Here is a 20,804-nt window from a genome sequence, read left to right as displayed (position 1 = left end):
TAGTGCCCGGAGGCAAGATGCTAATATAACTGTAGTTTGGCAGGTGCCAGCCTCCATTTTCCTCCTCTGCTGACTCCATTTTTTGGTTCCAACATCTGTCTCCAAATCCACCAGAATGTGCCCGATCGGTAGCTCTCCCCCCCCACTAATAAAATGCTTCCAGAGGGTGGAAGAAAAAGCTTCAAAGGCATTCCTCCAGTCGATATGGGAGCCTCCAAAAATCCCCAAGTTCCCCCCTTCTCCATTTTCAGCACAAATCCTCCCTGTGTGTGAAACCCACTCACACCTCAACATCACACTCCTTTTCTCCTAAATCGACTCTCTCTACACTCATTTCTGTCAAACCCCTTCCTCTTTAAAGTGAGGCACTTTAAACTGATTTTAGAGCCATACTATTTCACTCCGTTCTCCGTTTTTCTCCGTTTTTAAAATATAAATATTAATTAGATGCTGACAGAATTAAATTAAATCTGTTGTTGAAATAATCTTGTGCCCCTCTAAACCATATTAAAAATAAAAACAGGTATTACACAAATATTTTGAATATAGCCTTTTATATGCAGCCAGATTGAGTCACAAAATTTCTCTCAATAGTATTCTGATTTAGAAATGTGTACTCATGAATATTCCATACACTGTAGATTGTGTGCCTGAAACTTTTACTTTTTAGGTGACATAAAAGGTTTCTCGTGCATATTTATACACACATTTTAAACACTGTGATAGAATTTCTTCACAGGTCTACAAACAAATCCATCTTACACTGATTCTTGTGAATCTCATGTGAATATAGCAGCTTCACAAGGTAAGAAGGTATATAGGAAATAACTCTAAAAATAAAGTCTGCCATGCAGAGATCAATATGTTACTTATTGACTGTTATCTGTTAGTGTACATGTGTGTTATTATGGCTAATGGTGAGAAATTACAATAAAACAGCGAGGCTAATTAGTTGAGCTAACTTTCAAACAGGCCACGAGTAGCAATGAGTCCTCCGTCCACTGCATTCCTGGAAAGTAGAATAAGAGGTGCAGCACTGAGACTAAGAGGTGCAGCAGATATAATCCAAACACAGCAGCCTGAGTACACACAAGGAATAAGGCCTGCAGAACAGGGCATAGGGTGCAACTTGGTCATTTTAAATGATCCACCTTAATTGTAACTTGGAATGGGGAGAGGAAGGAATGAAGGACGGGAGAAGAAATAAAGTGGGTTGAAGGAAGAAATTGGACCCACAGGGGAAAGGAAAAAAGATGATGGTAAATCTAAGAGCTGGCTAATGTTTAAGGGCAGAGAGAATTCATACAACACTGAAAGGTACCAAGAACTATAAAACAAAGAGACACCTATTAAAAGATGAATATGAACTGGAACATTTTTTGTACAATAAGCCAGCAGATTCCCAGTAATTAGGAAGGAATTTCTTATATGTGGCTCTCTCTGACGTCAATCCTGTACCTTCCCAGAGTTTGCTTTCTCTTCCCCAGCGCTGTGAATGTTTAGTGTTAGGCTGCTTTTGGCACATCTCCTGGACTTGGGTGCTAGGAGAGGTTTTGGGTGGGTGGGAGGGGGGGGTTTCTTTGCTTGTTTAAAAAGCAAGCAGAGATGAGCCTGGTAACCCCAGTTCAAGTATTTGGCTGTCTGCTCAATATCAACTATATCAATGGATCTAAAAGGGCCAAAAAGGGTTAGACAGAAGATGTCTTTAATGACAAACACAGGACTAATGAAAGCTAACATGCTGTCAAAGAGAGTAACTACTGCATAAAGGGTAAGTTCCTTTTTGGGAATGTTTATGAGAGTGTAGATGATTTTAAATTACTGTCCTTCAGCAGACTGGCACTACCATTCCTATAGAGTCATACCATGAGAATACACACACAACCTTTATTACTTATTACTTATATGTGAACTTAACTAGAATTTCTGCACTGACCTGAATACTGGGTCATGCATTTAGCTGATGTCAGTCCTTTGACAGCATTAATAAGACTAAAACAATCTCATGGTACATCCACACACAGCAGCCATCTGCTTTGCACTGTGATCTGTGTGGCTGCTGAAACTGAGACAATAGCTGAAATGCAATCAGTTTGAAAAGACATTTGTGTGCTGTCTGTGTGTGTGCTGTGTGTGTGTGTGTGTATGGGTGTATGTGTAGTTTAGCCCTGCGTTCACCAACACGTCACATAAACCAGACCAGAGGATTATCTGTAATAATACTGACTTACTCAGGTTTTGGTGAGAGTTTACTGTGGGATTACAGAGCAATCTGATGCCGAGTGGATTGTACTGTCATTATGATTATTAATATTCATACCATGCTCTGATTTATGATGTATGTTTCTTTTACCAAGTGTCCTATTTGCATAAGCACCCAGTGTGACAATGAACTTGGACTGTGTACTGTTTTTCGCAGATAATGTGTGTGTATGATAGACAGACAGACCAATTCATACGTGCATTAGTAAAAACTACCACAGGACATAATTTATTTAATCACTATCATTATCATAATTTGGGTTTTGTATTTGATAAACATTTTTTGTCAAATTATCTGACTTATCTGAAAATGGCTCAATAGCTTATTACAAATCCATTAACATTGTTACAAATAGTTGGGCATTTCTGACCAAGTCTGCACCAGAATGTCTTTATATCCTTCTTCCTTCTCTACCAAATGTCTGTGGGAACAAGCCAACTGTGGGGAGACTTACTCAGGGCTTAGTTTATTTGTTTTTCCTCCCTCTCTCTACGTGCCCAGTGCAGGTTTGCCTGAGCTCCTTCGCTGAGCCTTGTGTGTGGATTCATAGTTCCCATGCCATCTGATGTCAACAAGCTCCTTCAAACAACACTAATCCACTTCTGAAACTCCCCCAGATCAGTTAGCAATGGCAACAAACTGAAGTTTAGTGTCATGTAGAACTCCAAAAATCGCCTCAGAAAAATTGCTAATAAATTGTTTGCGTTCATCCAACACAGTCTACTGTTTACCAAAACATACAACAACAGGGAGAGCTCAATGAACTGCAAGTCAAAAAACATCATCGATTTGACAACATATGTGCTGAAAATGCAAAGCAAGCAAAAAGAAAAGTAGCAGAAACAATACATCAAAAAAAAGCTATAATAAAGTTTTTTTTAAAATACCCTTGACACAACAGCCTTGTGTTCTATATACTTAAAATGTTGCTGAAATGCAGCATGTAGCTGCTAGCTTCTGGCGAGCATTGCTGGAAGTAAAACAGCAGTGTGTACAGAAAGCTGTGCACAGAATTCCATGTTAATCACAGTTCAGATCAACAAAGAAGAATTCATGCCCTGCGGTGTTGTGTTAGCCTTCAGCTAGCAAAATGCCTGCAATATTATACATTGTATTAGTGGTGTCAGTAGCATACTGAAACCATACTGGTGCTACAAGTTTCTTTGCACATGTATTGATTTGACCTTCCTGGTTGCATTATTGCTAAATAATCCTCTGACTCACTTTTTGTAGCATGTAGGTGGTCATCAGTGAATAAATGATTTTAGATCAGCGATGAAACTGTTACTAACATTTAAATGAAACATGTATAAACAGAGATGAGATGACTCACAGCGAAGGCATTTAAATGTATGTGAAAAGACATTAGGCTCACATTCCCTTACTCTCTAATCTGGAGGATGCTTTCTCTGTTCAGGCGATTTAACTAAACAAAAACCTTCAAGGTCAATCTCTTCACTCCTCTCCACTAGTACACAGTCCATTATCCAGCTCATCTTTCCTTAAACTGCTGGCATATTTAGGGAGGCAGTGCTGGGGAGGGTTGTGCTGAGATGACAGAACTGTCAACACGGGCCTCTGACTAGGCAGAGCACTGCCATTACTTTCATGTGAGAGGATGGGTTAATTATAAGATTTGGTTTCTAATATGGTGCCTTTCACAGGAAGTGCACAGCTTATACCCGGTAATTAGACATAAATCGTTTGACTGAAGCAAATGTAGCGATGTGGGGGGAGGGGTGGGGTGAGAAAGATCATGCTTTGTCTGTGGTTAAAAGGCGAGGGGGGGGGGATTAGTGTACAGTATAATCCCCTGAAAACAGGAATTTTACGTAGCTTGAAGAACCCATTGGGAGGGGCAGTTTAACAAAAAATGTTTACATCATGGCACGTTTTGACAAGAAATGTTATGATCGACATAAGAGCACATTCAGAAATACCTGAATGTCTTAGGTCACAATTCAGGAGCTACTGATCAAACCCCTACAAGATTACAATCAACCTTAGCTCCCCTCGGTCTTCAATGATTAATAAGAAGTAGCTAAATGCTACAGTTAACATGGTAAACATAATTCCACTAAATCAGGATGCTATTGCAATTTTAAATGGCAGCTGGATTCTAGTCAGATCCACAAGACACGCTACAATCTATATGGTCAAGCTTAAAAAAAAAGCTTAAACTTCACTGTCTGACAGCAGCCTACGGTGATAATGAGGAGAAATCTTACTGGTTTAATTTTGCCAGTGACAGACAGACATCCAATCACCTGCCAAGTATTTTCTGAGAGAGCCGGCTCTTTCCAAGGACATCTTCCCAGATGGTTTTTGTGTAACCAACCATCTGGCATGCCAGGTTACTGCCATTGTAACATTTGTGCACTGTACCTAAAAATAGTCACATGGAACAAACTGGGAAAAACACTTTCATTCTTCCAAAGTAGCAGTCTAATTGGTACTCTTCACATACTGACCTTATTGAAATGATGGTGAGAAAGCCTCACTGAGCAGCCAGGCTTGGTGCAGATGAAGTTTAAGTGGTTGAGATGACAGCAAGATGACACACAGGCAATGAACTGCTAGAATGTGAGTCATGCTAATGAAGCAGCGGATGAATAAAATATAAAATAAACCCTTCTGGAAACACTCTCACATTAACTAATGTATTAACAGTATGACTAAACAGAGTATAATAACGGCCTTTGACCATCAGATTTTACAGTGGCATTTCAAGAAGTGTCTGTCATGACAGCTTCATTGATTCATGTAGAAGGGGAAATTGTAAAGGGCCTGTGACTGTGCTTACACTGAGAAAATACAGAAGGACATCCTGATGTACTAATACACACACTGACACAATCACACACATACAGTGATTCAGTTCCTACAATTGGCTCAGTCCCTACACCAATTTTTCCCCCTCTAATTATAATTAAATAGTCACGCTTGTTTTCATGCAGGATAAGCACACTAGCGCAGAGCTGAGAATGGCTCACTTGTTTGTTAGAGTCGGTATGACAAAAGAACCTTCAGTGGTGGGGGCCTGTGTCCAGAATGACCTGTGCCAGTGGAGAAGGTTGTCTATTCCTCTCACCAGAATAAAAGCAGACTGTGTCGGCATGCTATCTAGGATCTAAAGTGTTGCTGGTTCAAACCCCAATAAATAAAAGAATTACAAACTTTTTTTATTAATATTACACTTTGTAGACCAAACTCATCTTTGCCTACAATTATCCAGTATTTCCAACTCCAGATTTATTCATATTCTAAATGTTCTTCATATTGACCAAGGTGTCACACATTGTGTAGAATACTGATCATATGTCACGTTAAAAACTACTAACACCTAAAAAGGTGCTAGTAAAAGGAGCTAGAAATAACCAGTGGAAAACGGTCAAAAAGTGCTTCATAATCAAAAATAAATGCAGACAAACAAATCATAAATCAGCAAAGCCAGTTGCTTGTGCTTTTAACAGATGGTCCACAAAGTCCAAAGCTAGAAGCTCCAAATTAGAGCCTAAATTAGCTACAATACATGTCTAACGCAATTAAATATGTTGTGTGGTAGCAAACTACCATCAACAGTAAATGTCACCTCTGACTTTGTGCCCCGGTGTTTGTTTATATTTGTGTTTTGGCATGAGCTACCTTGTGTCTGGTGTTGACAAAAGGGAATGGGGCCCCATCAGCTCTGTGGAACAAACTGTCCACTGTTCTCCAAATAAAATACATTTGTGAGAGAGGAAAACACTGAAGCGAATAAACAATGGCTGTCTATTAGAAGTGTCTATAAATAGATCAAAAGCATAAAAATTTCTCCTCTGCCCTGTCATGAATAACACTTAGATTACCATTCAATAATATAAAATATGAACTGTCTCTCATGCCTATTGTGCTTGCTGCTGTATGGTGCAGGCTTTGGATGTCAAATGTCTTAAATAGAGTTCGTATGACTGGCAGATGGTGTAGAAAAAAACATAGCTGAACCACTTTAGCATACATTTGGCCTTATAAAGAAAAAAATCATTGGTCTGGTATTTCCATCTTTAAATTAAAGACTGTCAAGTTAAATCAGCCTTATTTATATGGCACGTTTAAAGGTTGACCCAAAGACGTTTCTAAGTCAAAACCTGGCGTGAAAGGCAGAGCACACAGCCATTAATGGACAAAGAAGGAAAATGCCAAGTCTCATAGCCATATACATGTAAACAGATAACCTCCACAGCAACCTTCAGTGTCACGGTGTCACTTTCTGCACCCACAGTGTTTGCAACAAACTAGCCTAACTGTCCAGTCCACACAACCCTTTCGAGAGTGCATCTTTGTCAGGTCAAATAAACATTCCCACGGAAGAACCAGCGTTTGCGTGTGTTACGCGTTGTGTCAGCATCTTCCATTGCAATTCCATGCGAGTGAAATGCTTGCTGTGTGGCTTGTCATTGCACGGATGCTCATTAGAGTGTTAGCTCCCAGTGCAATCGTGTGAGAATGACAGTGAGCCTGATAGATGCAGACACGAAGACAAAATCATAGTTGGGGTGACAAAGAGGAGACAGTTTGGCATCAGTGACACTTCACCAAGCTGCAGAAAGTAAACAGCAAGAGAAGAAGTTAACAGACCTTTTTAAGGTTTAAGTATACCATTGCTATAAACCACTGTACTGTAAACATAACGAATGAAATGAACATGCTGCAGAGGACGAACAAATCCATCAAAGTATAAATCTTTTAAACAATTAACTATGATGACAAGCTTACAAAATCACAGCAAGCCATATTTTTTATTCAACTAGCACGTTCCCACCACCTCATTTATCTAGCCAACACCAAGTCTACAGCATGCCCGTGCTGTTTCATTCATCTAATAGGCTATTGCTTCTGAAGGCTGAGAAATGAGCTTGCTATGTTATGCTAATGGAGGTAAGAGAAGTCTGGTAAATTACAAAGTGGGAGGACGACAAAGCTAATTTTCATGCAATTTGACTGATGATGAACACTGCTGAACTCAGTGATCTTGCGTAGATTTTTACAGCAAGTTTGCGGGTGCATCACACTAACGTCTTCACGTGGGCTTTAGTGAAAGCTGAGACAGTGACACTTGGTAACTCTGGCGCATGTCTCTGTAGTCGGCAAATATCAATGACTTGTGTAACTGGTTCTTTGCCCATAGAACGAAGGCTGAATGCAATATTTGATGATGATAATTTAATAATGAAAAGCCAGTGTGTGAAGGAGCTTAATCAAGCTGTGCATCCATTCTTCACTATTCTCAACAACAGTTCTTTCAATCTTCTTCACACTTGACAGGTGTATTTCTGTCCTGCCAAGTACATGCAGTATCAAGGTTGGATAAGCGTTCAACATATTTTGGCTAAAAGTTGTTTTCTGTTAAGCTTTCTTAACAGTAAGCCTTCGTCCTTGGCAGGCCAATGGTTGCATTTTACAAAACAACAACACATCTGACTATACACTGCAGCCGTGCGCGCTAACACACATCCAATATAAAATGTAAAAGGTTTAATGATTTTAATAAATGCATTCTGTCTTCATGATTATTTCCAGTGTGTGATTTATGTGGTAACACTTTTGATTTTTCTTTATTCTGCCTAAAATATCAACATAAACATGCAGAATTTTACTATTCTGTTTAGAATGGACACTTTGTTGAGCAAACAGTAAATCCTCTGTCCTACAGTGAGCACATACCAGACAGTAGCCTACAGTTTTATCATCTCCTCAATGACAAAATTAGATAAAGCTAATATAATTTGACATGAAACAATAAAATCTGTGGTGGCTGGCCAACAATAAGTATCCAGATGTATCAGTATTGTTCATTTCAAAGAGTTTTTGCTGCATACACACATTGTGACCCGTTGTGTGTTTTCGTCTTCATTCGACTGTTCAAAAGTTCAGAGGTCACTGCAGTTCACTTTGTGAGGCTAAATATACCTAAAAACCTAAATGTGACATTTTACAAATCAGCCACACACTCATTTATCACTCCACATTCAAAATAGCGGTCCTGTTTATCCAAAACACTGCGATAATGTCTCTGTGTGGCTCTGTGGGTAGCAGCAGACAGTGATGTGAGCAATCAAGAGTTAAAATATCTAATATTAATTCTGCAACTTTGGAAATGTTGTTTTTTTTACATTTATATATCAATAAAAGGTAAAATACACATAAAAATTGATTTCTAAAGATGGAGTTTGCTTTATTGTTAAATAATTTTGCAAATTTGATCCTGCAAGGAAGAACTTCAAGGAGTGTGTGGGGTATATACTATGAAGTTTGTCATGTTTCTACAGAAGCCCAGAATGGACAAACCAAACATCCTACATGAAGACAAGGGGAAGTGCTTTTCACTTGGGTGCAACCAGCAATCTCACTGCTACATACTACTAAGCTCTACACACTGGTCCTTTAAGAGCCATTTAGTAAGAAGGCGAGCTTTTTCTCAAAAAAGGCCTTCAAATTACACACATTCACACATGCATGCTGCCAAGTGCAACCACAGGAGTCCACTCTTGGCAGCTGAGCAGCTACAGAGGAGCAGTAGGAGTTCAAAAGCCTTGCTGAGTAGAAGACTCTGCGAGGGGAACATAATACCTTCCCTTAAACAAGCGTGATTTCCCCAGCTGAATCAAAAGCCAGAAATCTCCTGGTTTAAAATCCTCTTCCTCTACCTCCGGAAAGTTTACTCATACACCTTGAGGTAGGACTAGTCTCCTGCAACAGACAAAATTTTAACAGTTAACTGGAGACCTGGGGGTGCAGTGATGCTTATAAAAGTTAAAAGTCAAGTCCCTCTTGGAATAGATTGGTTTGCAGTGCTGCTTAGTAAAAGCAACAGATGGAGAGGGATGGGGGTCAGGTGGAGAGTATGCTCAATCATGGTCTCTTGGAACAAACAGACCCACTCTTAAGCAGGCTTGTTAACATGGTACAGTCATGGCACTGCACCCTACAGCTGCCTGACAGTGCTGACAACACAGGCACTGGCTTCTGACAGAGGAAAGGGATGAGACAAGAGGAGGACGGAGAGAAAGCCGCAATATAACAAACAAAATGGATCTTTATTCTAGGTTAGGTGACAGTAATCTAAGTACTAGATTTATATTTTACACAATTATGAACTTGTTTATCTTTTTTTGCATTATGAAAATGCACCTGCTCATGAAATCCCAGCAGTACCCTGTGTTAAAGGAAACTTTAATTGTGCTGAGTTGAGATACAGGTGTTTTATAGTGTTTGTGCTGTGTGCTGTAGTCTGGTGGGAGTGAGTGAATCATTTATAATTAATTAGAAATCCATAGTCTGAAAGGCCAAAAGATACTTTTTATGCATTTTAAACAACTTTCCTGAAAGGAACACAACAGCTCCATGGGACATTTCATGCATTTTTAGCACACAGCGGCACACAGCAGAGTTTGAAGGCCTCTATTTCGGGGCTTATCCTCGGATTAGTGCCTGGAAAAGTTCATTCTGCCCTGGGAGACCCCGGGTGCACTGAGCCCTTTCTAACAGGGATTGTGTAACTGCTGGGAACTTTTGATTTTGTTTTGTTCATAGAAGCAGGAGGATTACATCCACCGAGACCCACCTGACCCGCCTCCCTCCTCTGTGCTGTCCCCTGTTGAACCCATGCAAAGGATTGCACCTCCCAGCCAGATGGGAAATACAGCAGAGTCTCTTTTATTACTATACCAGGGTTGTTTGCTGGGCAGTGGTTTGATAAACAATGGGGCCCTCTTGCATTTCACTCTTACTGTAAGCCGGCCAGCAGATGTGAATCTTTACGGGTTAATCTTCAAGGTCTTGCATGTTCTAAATCTCCTTATCTGTGACAGACTGGACATCTGGGATATTTTGACAGTTGCGCAGTGCCATCAGCGGTCACTTGCTCTACCTATGCATAGTGTCAACTCAGGCCATGACTAAAGCCGTATGTTTGCCACTGCTAAGTTGAAAGAGAAAATTACATGTTTTCATGCAAAACAACAGCATTTGTGGCATGTCCAAAGTTTGAAGCCAGGTTAGACAGATTAGTCAACATGTCCTCACCAAGCACCTCTGTGGCTGAGAAACTGAGTCAATACATGCCAAAATACATGCCAAAACAGTGCCATGACAATGAGTCAATCCCCACAGACCTTGATGTCACAGAAGAAGAAAAAAAACATGTGTATAGCCTTTTTAAGATTTGATCTCTTTATATTATTTCTTTCTAAATACAAAGTTTATATTGTGTTCCAACTTGCATTTGCTGTGTATTAAATCTAAAAGTTAGCTTTATATAGGGGTATGACTCCTTGTAGAGACAGGGAGGTCTATATTTAGACTAAGGTTGAGTAACTCGTCTTTTCCAAACATGCAGGTACTGATACAGGATGTACCTATAGGCACATATTGGACCATTATTATTATTTTTTCTGTCACTGTTTGGTGAGGTTTAGGCTCATGGTTTGGTTTAAAAGAACGATTCATAACACAACAGAAAAATGTTTCCCACCTGCAACAAGGTTCTTTGCCCTTTTCTTGGCTACAGTTGCCACAAGCGCTGTCACAATCGCCAAATTTTACATGGATTTATTTACACAAGGGCAAGTGTCATTTAAAAATTCAATGATGGGCTGTACAGACATGTCTGCTGACACACAGACAGAATACACATAAAAATGTAGACATAAAACATAATTATTGTTAGTAGTGCCTTTAGCTACAAAATCTGTCATTAAAAAAAGTTGTTTAATTATATAATGATCTTGTTTTTATCTGAAAGAACACTGCACGGCATTTCGAGCAGAAAACCGTAATTCAATTCTGAGCCTCTCTTCCAGCAGATGCAAAGCTCTGAATGCTTAATAAATTCTTCTGAAGGCCACGTTGCACGCTTGTTTCATCTGACAATGAGACTGCTTGAATGGAATATTCTGGAAAACTGTGGAGAGGAAGACAATAATGAAGCAGTAATCGTATTTCTCCACAGCAGCTTCCATTGTTCTCCTAAAAAAAAAAGGGCTTCTGTTTAGTCTGGTTCAACTCTCATTCCAACCCATCTTTCCATTGAGGAATATTTTTTGCAGAGCTAAGGATAAATTAAAACAATAAGACTTCTGCACTGCATGTGCAGTAATCAAACATGGATAGAAAAGAGCGCTATTGTGCACCTCAATCATTAGATAGCAGGGGTTGCTAAGAGTGTGGCTCAAGTGAACAGCGTTTCCAAGTAATTTCCTCTGAATAAGCTTCTCTCAACTCCATTTTGCCTCTTGCCTTGGTGGACTTTAGCCAACTTTTGAAACGCTCAGAATAAAACCTTCAATTAGCACCACAAGCCTTCTTCCTTGTGACAGTGGCCTCAGTAAATGAGGAATCATCAGTGTGGGGCCAGCAGGTGTTAAGCTCCCTTTTTGAAGATTATGCTATACTTTTTAAGTGGCCTGGCCCAGACACTAGCCTCTTCTCTAATCCACAACTGCAGGCCTTTGATAGCTTCTGCTGTGAGACTTTATTACAGTTACTGATTAAAACTGGGAGCCAAAGACAGGAAAAAAAGACAGATACAGAAATTAGAGTGACAGATGAGACGGAAGGGCAAGTGAAAGAATTAAAAAGCTACTCCTATTCTGAGACAGGAGCCTAGACTGCACAGTAGCTAACTCAGATTACCTCAAAATCCAATACTCAAAGCCTGACCTGAAATACTAGTGCATTTTATTTTTCACATTTTGACAAGACCTAAAAAAAAGCACATCCTGGTAGCATTAGGTAAGCACTACAATATACCCAACAAAATGTCAGAAAGTAGACTAGAAAACTTTCCATGTGTATCATATTAAAAGAGGAAGTTTCTGCATCGTGACGCTGCAAGTCAACCCTCGATCACAAAGGAGGGAACAAAAAAAACCCAATAGTCTTATCTGGTATTAGCTGCTTACACTTGAGCTTCGTTCACTGTGCCGTCATTCCTCTCAGTTGTGTCTCTCCTCCTCTCTGATACTGAATAATCTCTGGGATAAAATCTACACATGGCTGTGGTCGTCCCAAAAACTTGACATGAATTATTCACAACCATCTGCCATGGATCGACAGACTGAATAAAACTAAGGGGAAAAAACTGAGGTGTGATTCGTATTTGTGATTCTTTTATCGTTTTGTATATTTAAATAAAAAACACACACACACACAATAGAGCTAGACCACATTAAATATCTAGTCATACTGCTTATGCAATGTAATTTTTGTGTTTATCTTAAAAAAAACCCACTCCTCGCAGCAGCTTTTTGGACAAGAAACAAAAAAGGTCCAAAGGCAAATTCAGCCGTCTATGACCAAATCCCCTATGGAAAAGAGTTTTCTGTATCTCGCTTTGCACATAAACACAAGTCGGCAAGAAAAAAAAATAACACATTCTCTACAGCCTGCCAGCATGACATGTAAGTACCAGGCAGCATCAGCCATACAATCGCAAATAAGACAAGAGGAAGAGTTTGGGTCCTCTCCAGGTAAAAACTAGTTCAGAACACCTACAAAAGCAAGCATTTGCATTTTTTTACAGCTAGGCCATACAAGCCTCGCAGTGTTTTTTAACAAGCAATACAAGGCCTCCAGCAGCAGACGGCCCCTCTCTCTGTTTGTGTTCCAGCCCAGGGAGTCGCTGTGCATGACGATTTATTGACGCAAGATCCTCCTCAGCCAGGACCTGCCACAGATTACTGCTGCTGGAGAGACGAGAGGAGCAGAGGGACGGGAGGGAGCATAAGAGGAGGGTCTTGTTGGGATGAGAAAGTTTTTCTGTGTGTGTTCCTCCAAGGCCATAAACCCAGTTCCAAAATGCCAAGTAGCGTGTCAACATGCCAGCCTTTGCCACCCAAGTTTAAGTCAGACAAAAGGCCCTTCAGTGCTCTTAAATGGTGGTCACAGCATAGGAAACCATGATCTGTCACAGGTGGAAAAGGGCTCAGCAATTCTGCAGAGACTGGAGGGCGACAAGGAGAAAATGAACTGCTAACAGGAGGCGAAATCGAGAAGTGACAGCTTCATTCTTAATATTTTCCTAGAAATCTGGCAGTTCAAATGTTTTGGCTTAGTACAGAATTTCAACAGAATTAGTCCTCACCTGTTTTGGGAACAGTTTATATTACAGAGGACAAGCAGTGGGATTAGCCAATGACTAAATACTCCCCCTCCCTTCTTTAAACACTGGTAACTATAGATTAAGTCTGCAATGATTTTCACCTAATAGTGGATTTTTGTTACAGCAAAACATACGTCAAACGATGTCCAATAAATGACAAAGTGAAATTGTAATCCTGCACTTTAAAGTTATTTCTGAAACTCAAACAAAAATAATAAACATCTTGTGAGAACTAAGCAAAGACAGAGCATAAATATGGTCCACTCCCAACGTTCTACTTACATAACACTTTAAAAAAAAAGAAGAAGAAAAAAAAAGATGACGAAAGAAATCACAAACATCTCTGTCCTGTGCCAACGTTCACTATGCTATGTGACGACCTAAAACGTCTACTCTGACGCAAACCCTTTTGGCTAGGACTGCATGTCTCTGCAGCTCAAAAGAAAAGCAGGTGATGCCAGCAGCCCACATTGTCCCACACAGGACCACAACAATTAATCAATGGCTGTGACATCAATCTGCTGAACACAATCAAGACAACCACAGCATGATGGTAGAGAGAGGACACAATTGGTCTTTTGTCTGATTTTGGTCTTCCAATGAGGAAGAGGAAAGCCAATATATGCATCAGGGCTGTGATTAAGGAAAAAAGATTGAACAGGCCACAGGAGCAGCACTCAGTGACTGAGGTCAAGCATTCAATAGCTTGTTAAGGCATGCAACAATAATCCATACTCTGGATTTGGACAAATGGAAGTGTATGCTACTAAACAATAGTGTTTGCATAAATCTATCAATGCCAAACAGACCAAACAAGACATTGTATGTGATAGCATACCCTGAGAAAACACAACAAAAGAATGACCCACATAATAAAAACATGTCAATCCTAGGAAGCAAATATGAGCAAACTGCATGTACAGATAGTGTACTTTATATACTCACTGCTGCTTTCAGGTAAAGTGTGAAGGAAAAAAAAGAACTGAAGGGTGAGAGGGCTTTATCATGTCACATTTCTTCCATTCTACTGTTGTAGGGTTAAAACCATTGTATTCTTAACAGGAAAACCAATGTGAACACGCTAAATACATTATTTTTATAGTCTTTCCTGCAAAATGCATATTCTTATTCAAATGGAGGATTTTTCCATGTCCATGTAAAAACAAGTTTCACATCTTACCTTGGTGACCTTGAGAGCTCATTATTATGGTTTCCTGGTGCAGGCTTGACAGAGAGGGAAGGGAAAGCGGTGACCACCATGTGCTAACCAGCTAGGCCATGGACAGACACAGCAGAGCTGTCTCTAAGGGGTTCATCATTACATCAAGCCATAGATGGAAACCTCAGAGTGGTGTTTGGCCAGGATTCCTTCCACCAAATTAGTCAGGCTGTGAGAAGTGGATAAGAAGAAGTAATTTTATTTGAAAGGTTGTTGTAAGTCTCAAAAAAACACACACAGGACGATTTCAGTGAGGTCCTGGACATTCTGAGTTGCTGGGTTGTGTGTAGATGGTCAGCCTGATGGGGTATACTGAGCCAAAAGATAGCAGTTACAATCAGCCAAACTACAGTAGAATTTTACAGTAGAAATTAAATGAAAGATTTAACAAGTGATTAAAGTCACGGTTTGATACAAACCCCAAAATGTCAGTTTATTATAAAAGTGAGATGTTATTTAACCCGTCTGCTTCTTTGTCAAATGAACCCGATTTGTTTACACCATCTGAATTCACGCAACTCACCGTCTCTCCAGACCAAGTCTTTGGTGATATTTTGCTCTAATTACAACATAAATTAATACACATATGCTGTCAAAATGACACATTTCATTAAAACATATTAATATCCTTGATGGCTTACATTGCCATTACTAAAGTTTTACTTCCACAGCTTGCATGGTCAGCTGGGGAAGTCAGTGGCTAAACAAAAGGCTCTTCCCTGTTGTTGAAGCCAAAATTAAATGCAAACAGAGGCCTCCTGAAAGCTTAGGCTTACGTCTGAGTCAACAGCAGAAAAAAAAGAGGAAGAAAACTTTTCATAAACTCTGCTGCATGTGTGTGTTACGCAATCAAAATTGCAAGGAGTATGTACAGACACACACATACACACATGGGAGCAGCCTACAGGCAGAAACTAACACATACTTCTGTCATATCAAACAGGTGTCGGCAGAGCTGACACAAACAGGTGGTAATGAGAGCTGCAGTCTGTCAATGGAAATCCCACTGAGGTCGCAGAGTGTGTGGAAGTGTGTACAGTATGTGTTCCCTGCAATTCTTAAACTCATATATATGAGTTTTTTGCAGCAGTCATAGCTATATTATTGCCAAATGAAGGAGTTCAGTGCACTCTCACAGCCAAATACAAATTCATGGAAACAAACTGCTGCCAGCATTCTCCTGGGTTTCACCTAACAAATCAGGTTATTATGAAGAAAGAAAACAAAGCTATTATATGACACGTTTACTGCAAGCCCAGCATTTTAATTAGCATAGAATTTGAAGAAACACCTTTTTTATACCATCAGATGTCCAATGTTCTTGTTATGAAGTGCTTAAAATACCTTTTTCCTCATTTACTTTTTAACATGAGTTCCTCACAGCATCCTTCAGGCAAAACATACCCAGAAGGTACAGATGTCTGTGTCAATGCCTGACATAGGTGTATGTCACATGTACAGGGGCGATGCTTAGATGACTAGGAGGGACAGGGGTTAATGGATTTGCTGAGACACAAGGCGTCACAACATAGTCTTTCACAGCAGTGCTATTCTCAGATCAAGCCGCCTATTTTGGTCAAAGGAGTTGTCTGTCACACAAGAATCCAGAATGTGCTTTTACAACTTGTTATACTATGTCAGCAATGTCCTCAGGCATTTAGTCCTCCCTCTCTCACTTGTTGCCACACACACATATATATATAATGTGCAGCTCAAAGGGAAAGCCAAAGCTGTCCCCTTTACTGATGTCATCCACTTGCAGTTTGTCAGTTGTGCTGCTCTTAACGTTCCTTCCAGATGATTTCACTTCATTTTCTGAAATTGAAACTGTTCTTCTGGGATACTATTAAAAATGTATCTTTGTGCAAGACTACAGGTATTTTTCCAGCTCTATAAAATACATCACTTGCATCTGCTTTGAACGCTTCATTTCCATCAACTGACACAATATTGGATGAGATTTATTGTTCTTGTGCTGTAAAGTCTGAATCTGGAAACGTTTCTTGTGCTTGACAGGAAAACAGCTCTCAGGACCCCTTAATGGACTTCATTTCCCAAGCACTCTGAGCACTGCCGGGAGTAATCACGATGGCATAAAAATAACATGTGGTCGGATAGCGAGCAGTAAACAACAATTAAGAGACCCCTTGCATAGCTCATGAAATGAATCATTGAAAATGCACTTGTGCCATGAAGACTGCTTCAGCCTCTCAGCCTTGATTGACTATGAATTATTCAGCTGGCGAGTGGGATTAGTAGCATCGCTACAACAGACATGTTCCTGCTTCTTCTTTGTTGTTGGCAAAAGAATGTTTTTACAATAACTAATATTAGCTAAGAAATAACTTTCAACTTAACAACCATTGCACATAAATGCTAGCAAGACATGGGCAGAATTTAATCATATGCCTGACTGTCCAAAGGTTCAGATGAGGACATAACTGAACACATGTAAAAGCAGGAAAAACACAACAGAGGAGAGCGAGCAAGCACATGACAGAGAGTGACACCTTACCTGGCGCCTGCAGTAACACAATACTCTCCGCTGCTTGTTTGTAACTGAACAAGGTCAGCTAAGACTGCAAGACATCACATGAATCAGCTGTTGGCCAAACAGAGACGAGACGACAAACAAGAAGGACCTGTATCAAGTGCCACAGGGGGCTCACTGCTCCTGCCATGCAGAGCTCCGACTGACAGCCCTGGGCACAGAGTGTGGAACATGACCAGACAGCAGCTCCAATAAAAATCATCACAGTTTACTGTGACAATACAACGGAATATCAGAATAAATGGCTACGGCTCATTTATTATTAGTGAGGAGAATGAGGGCATCGGAAAGTCCTGATATATTGTCATCACTTTGAAAAGCCAGTTCATACTGTAAAGACTTCAGATAATCATAATCATACAAAATATGTCATGCAGATCCTTCAGACTTAAGGTACAATACCACAAAGTATTTGATCAGTTAATGCAGCTAAGGAAGTCACACTAGAAGTCGTTTCCTGTCCACAAGCACCACTGTAACCACTTGCTTTATATCAGACCCACAATCATAGCCTCCACCTGGAGATAATATACTTGCTTCCCAGAAATGCAGATCATTTATGTACATAGTGTTGTGTTAGTACTGCAATCATGTGACTGTGCTTGATGCCTGTCGCTTATATGGAGTAATGGATATCTTAAAAAAATCCAAAATGGAAAGCGTAACACAGTGCTATGTTGCATTTTCTTTCTAAATTACATTTAAAAAAAAAAAATACAAGATCAATCGAACATCTTTAAGACTGGCCATCATGGCTCCAAATTCAAAAATAAGTTTCAGGTTGGTGGGAAAGTGCTGGAGAGTGTTTCCTTGCATATGTGAGTGGGCAATCCTGTGAAACCTGGAGTGAAATGTGGGCTTGGCAGTTTAAGTTTTTGGCATCAAATATCATAGCACGCCATGTTGATCTAAGTGTTCCAGCCCTGCAACCAACATTTGATATCAAGGTTCCAGACAAACTGAAAAAAATGTTTTTTGAAAAGGCGTGAATTTAAATATAAGATAAGATAAGATAAGATAAGATAAAACTTTATTAATCCCGAAGGAAATTCTTGTGCCAGAGGTATCAAGTTGCATTACATGCAGTTAAGTACAGAGTATCAGAGTATAAGTGTCACTATAATCCAAAAATAAGATGATATGATACATGGATACAATATGGAGATGTAAGGTGCTAAGTAAGCATAAATATAGACAAGTGGAGGGAATGACAGTGATGTCTGACATGATTATCTAGCGCTTCTCCCTACAGAAAGGGGAGGAGTTATACAGTCTGATGGCCACTGGCAGGAAGGACCTCCTGTGGCGTTCTGTGCTGCTCCTCGGTAGTCTCAGTCTACCGCTGAATGTGCTCCTGTAGGACAGCAGTGTGTCATGCAGGGGGTGAGACGTGTTGTTACGAATACTGAGGAGTTTCCTCAGTATCCTCCTCTCTGTCACCTCCACCACAAATATCACTATGTTTGAAGCCTTAATGTTTTCTTCCTTATGACGTTCACCGCTTCTCTAAATTTGGGCAATGTAATACAGATACAAAAACATTATGCTGATGTTAAAGGGCAGCCAAACACTCTTATGCTGTTACCATGGTAAGTGACATAAAAAGCAGGAAGTACCATCTTTCCATGCAGCGAGCCACATCCTATGTACAACAGAAGCCCACTTCTCTTTCTTTATTGTTCTAAGATCACCCACACTGTTCAGCCTAATTTCTCTCTTCATGAAATAATTATTATTAATTATCCATCTGACAGATTACTAATCACCCACCCAGCCCTGACAGGGACTTCTTAATGCAATTTTTTCCAATTTAGTTCCAATTTAGTGAAATTTAGTTGTGTGCGACCACTGTGTAAACCACCGGTTTCACATGATGAAAAACATGGATGGACGATGTTCATTATCCCAAAGGGATGTCACGCTTTTGCTAGGAACAGAACAAGGTTAAAGATCCAGGCTGTTAACGTGGTAAATTGGGGTTGCAGTGGTGCTAAAGGCAGCAAGAAAGAAGCCTGTTAATTTCAGAGTTGTCCACGGTAATCTGTGTCTTACTGTATCTAGCTTGCTGTCACAAGTCTCATGTAGCTATGTTTACATTATCCTTTGACTATAATAGTAACAGTAAGGTTACTAGCATGCTCTCCAATATTATCAAATAAGACTGGCCACAACCAGCAAGATGTGCAAAATAATAATAATCAGATGTGTTAAAAATGTTATTTAATTCATGGGTCTAAAATTAAAACATCCACATGGATAGCAGTGGGGACATTTCCAATTACAGATGTACTGGTAAATCAAATGCTGAAAGGGCATTTATTACTGCTTGTAACATTGCAAAACCTATTCTGGTTAACAGTTAACTACAATCTTTTGCCACTTGTTTGCACACATAATAAATTATCAACCTCCACAAGCATGCGACTAACAAGCAAAAATACATTTCAAAAATAAGACTCAACAAAATGTGCAGTAGCATTCAAAATGATCATTGCACCTATTTGAGTGTGAAGATGTGGTAAAAAAGCGGGTTTGGTGGAGGGACAGTTTACACAGTCCTGCTGTTTGAGCATGCCTGTGAACCACAGGTACCACAGCTTGCACCTGACACTGCACTGCCATTAATAGCCTAGTATCCACAAACAAGGATGCTTTCCTCAACCGCTTTTAGAAGCTAGGGAGGGTTCAAAGTCAGGACAGGGTGTTGGCAACGCACTAGGTTGCTAAAATGGGCTTATTGGTGTAGTTGTGGGGCACAACAGGGTATAAAAGGCTGAATGTGGGAGAATAATCTACAGCCATGAACTCACTGAATGACAAGGATCGACTGAAGGACTCATGAAGCCTCAAATCACATCAGTTGAGACTGAAAGCTTCTGTATAGTTGCCCATTAAAAGCTTTGCATCCCTTTTTCTGCTTTGAATCTTCCTCTTGTCTGCTGTTACTGCTTCCCTGGCCAATATCCAGCTTCCTTTCTTTTATTAACTTACATAACAGTAAACCTAATGAGTAGAAGCAAATTAACTATGCAGTGATTGATTTCACTGACCTTTGTGTTTTATGCTTACTTAATCCAAAGACAGAAAATAGTGATGGCGTATATTGTGATGACTACCTGTGATGAATTCCCCCAAGTGTCATTCAAAATGTATTAGTGCCTTCTCAAACATCAACGACAGACAAAACAAAGACTGAGAACAAAGATGCAGTGATATGCTGGATTGCAGTGAGCTGAAGAGAAGACCCTGCCAAGCAGTTTACAAATTCCTGCTGGGTGATCGTGTCTCAGCAATACAGGGTCCTGTCACCTTATTTGTCCCCAGGCACAACAGTGGCATTAATAGAACCCATTAGAATCCATTAGTGTGACAACATCCAGAAGATGTCCACAAACAAGCAAGCCTTCCCACTGCCAGCTTGTGCTAAATAATGGGAGCAAGTTGGAAAGTCAGACCTGGGTCCTGACAAACACACTGCTGAGCTAAATGAGCTTTTTAATGAGATTACAAGAGGCAAACTTTGAAAACAAAGACAAAGTTATGAACTCACAAAGTAGGTGATGTACAAGTTCATCCATGACAGGTTTGACAGTCCTGGCATCTACACACATTAAGAGGAAAAACATCGAAA

The 20,804-nt window shown here is 40.0% G+C and overlaps 1 protein-coding gene across 3 annotated transcripts in view; it reads right to left on the bottom strand.

Moving 5' to 3' along the window:
* hdac4 (histone deacetylase 4) overlaps positions 1–20,804 on the bottom strand; it is a 92,715-nt gene that overhangs the window by 68,867 nt on the left and 3,044 nt on the right. Inside the window, exons 1-2 of one of the 3 annotated variants that reach the window (XM_028433783.1) lie at positions 17,138–17,226; positions 14,584–14,791 (exon numbers count right to left, since the gene is read on the bottom strand). The exons of 1 other annotated variant lie outside the window; for it this stretch is intronic. In XM_028433783.1, coding sequence (XP_028289584.1) covers positions 14,584–14,605 — 22 coding nt within the window. In that variant the 5' untranslated portion in view covers positions 14,606–14,791; positions 17,138–17,226. Of the gene's footprint in view, positions 1–14,583; positions 14,792–17,137; positions 17,227–20,804 lie in introns of those variants that run through there. One more of the 3 variants, XM_028433782.1, reaches the window with a different exon arrangement.

The sequence above is a fragment of the Parambassis ranga genome, chromosome 21 (genome assembly GCF_900634625.1).
Source record: "Parambassis ranga chromosome 21, fParRan2.1, whole genome shotgun sequence".
Taxonomy (NCBI): domain Eukaryota; kingdom Metazoa; phylum Chordata; class Actinopteri; family Ambassidae; genus Parambassis; species Parambassis ranga.
The sequence above is the reverse complement of the archived record's forward strand: the minus strand, read 5'-3'. Positions and strand labels throughout refer to the sequence as shown.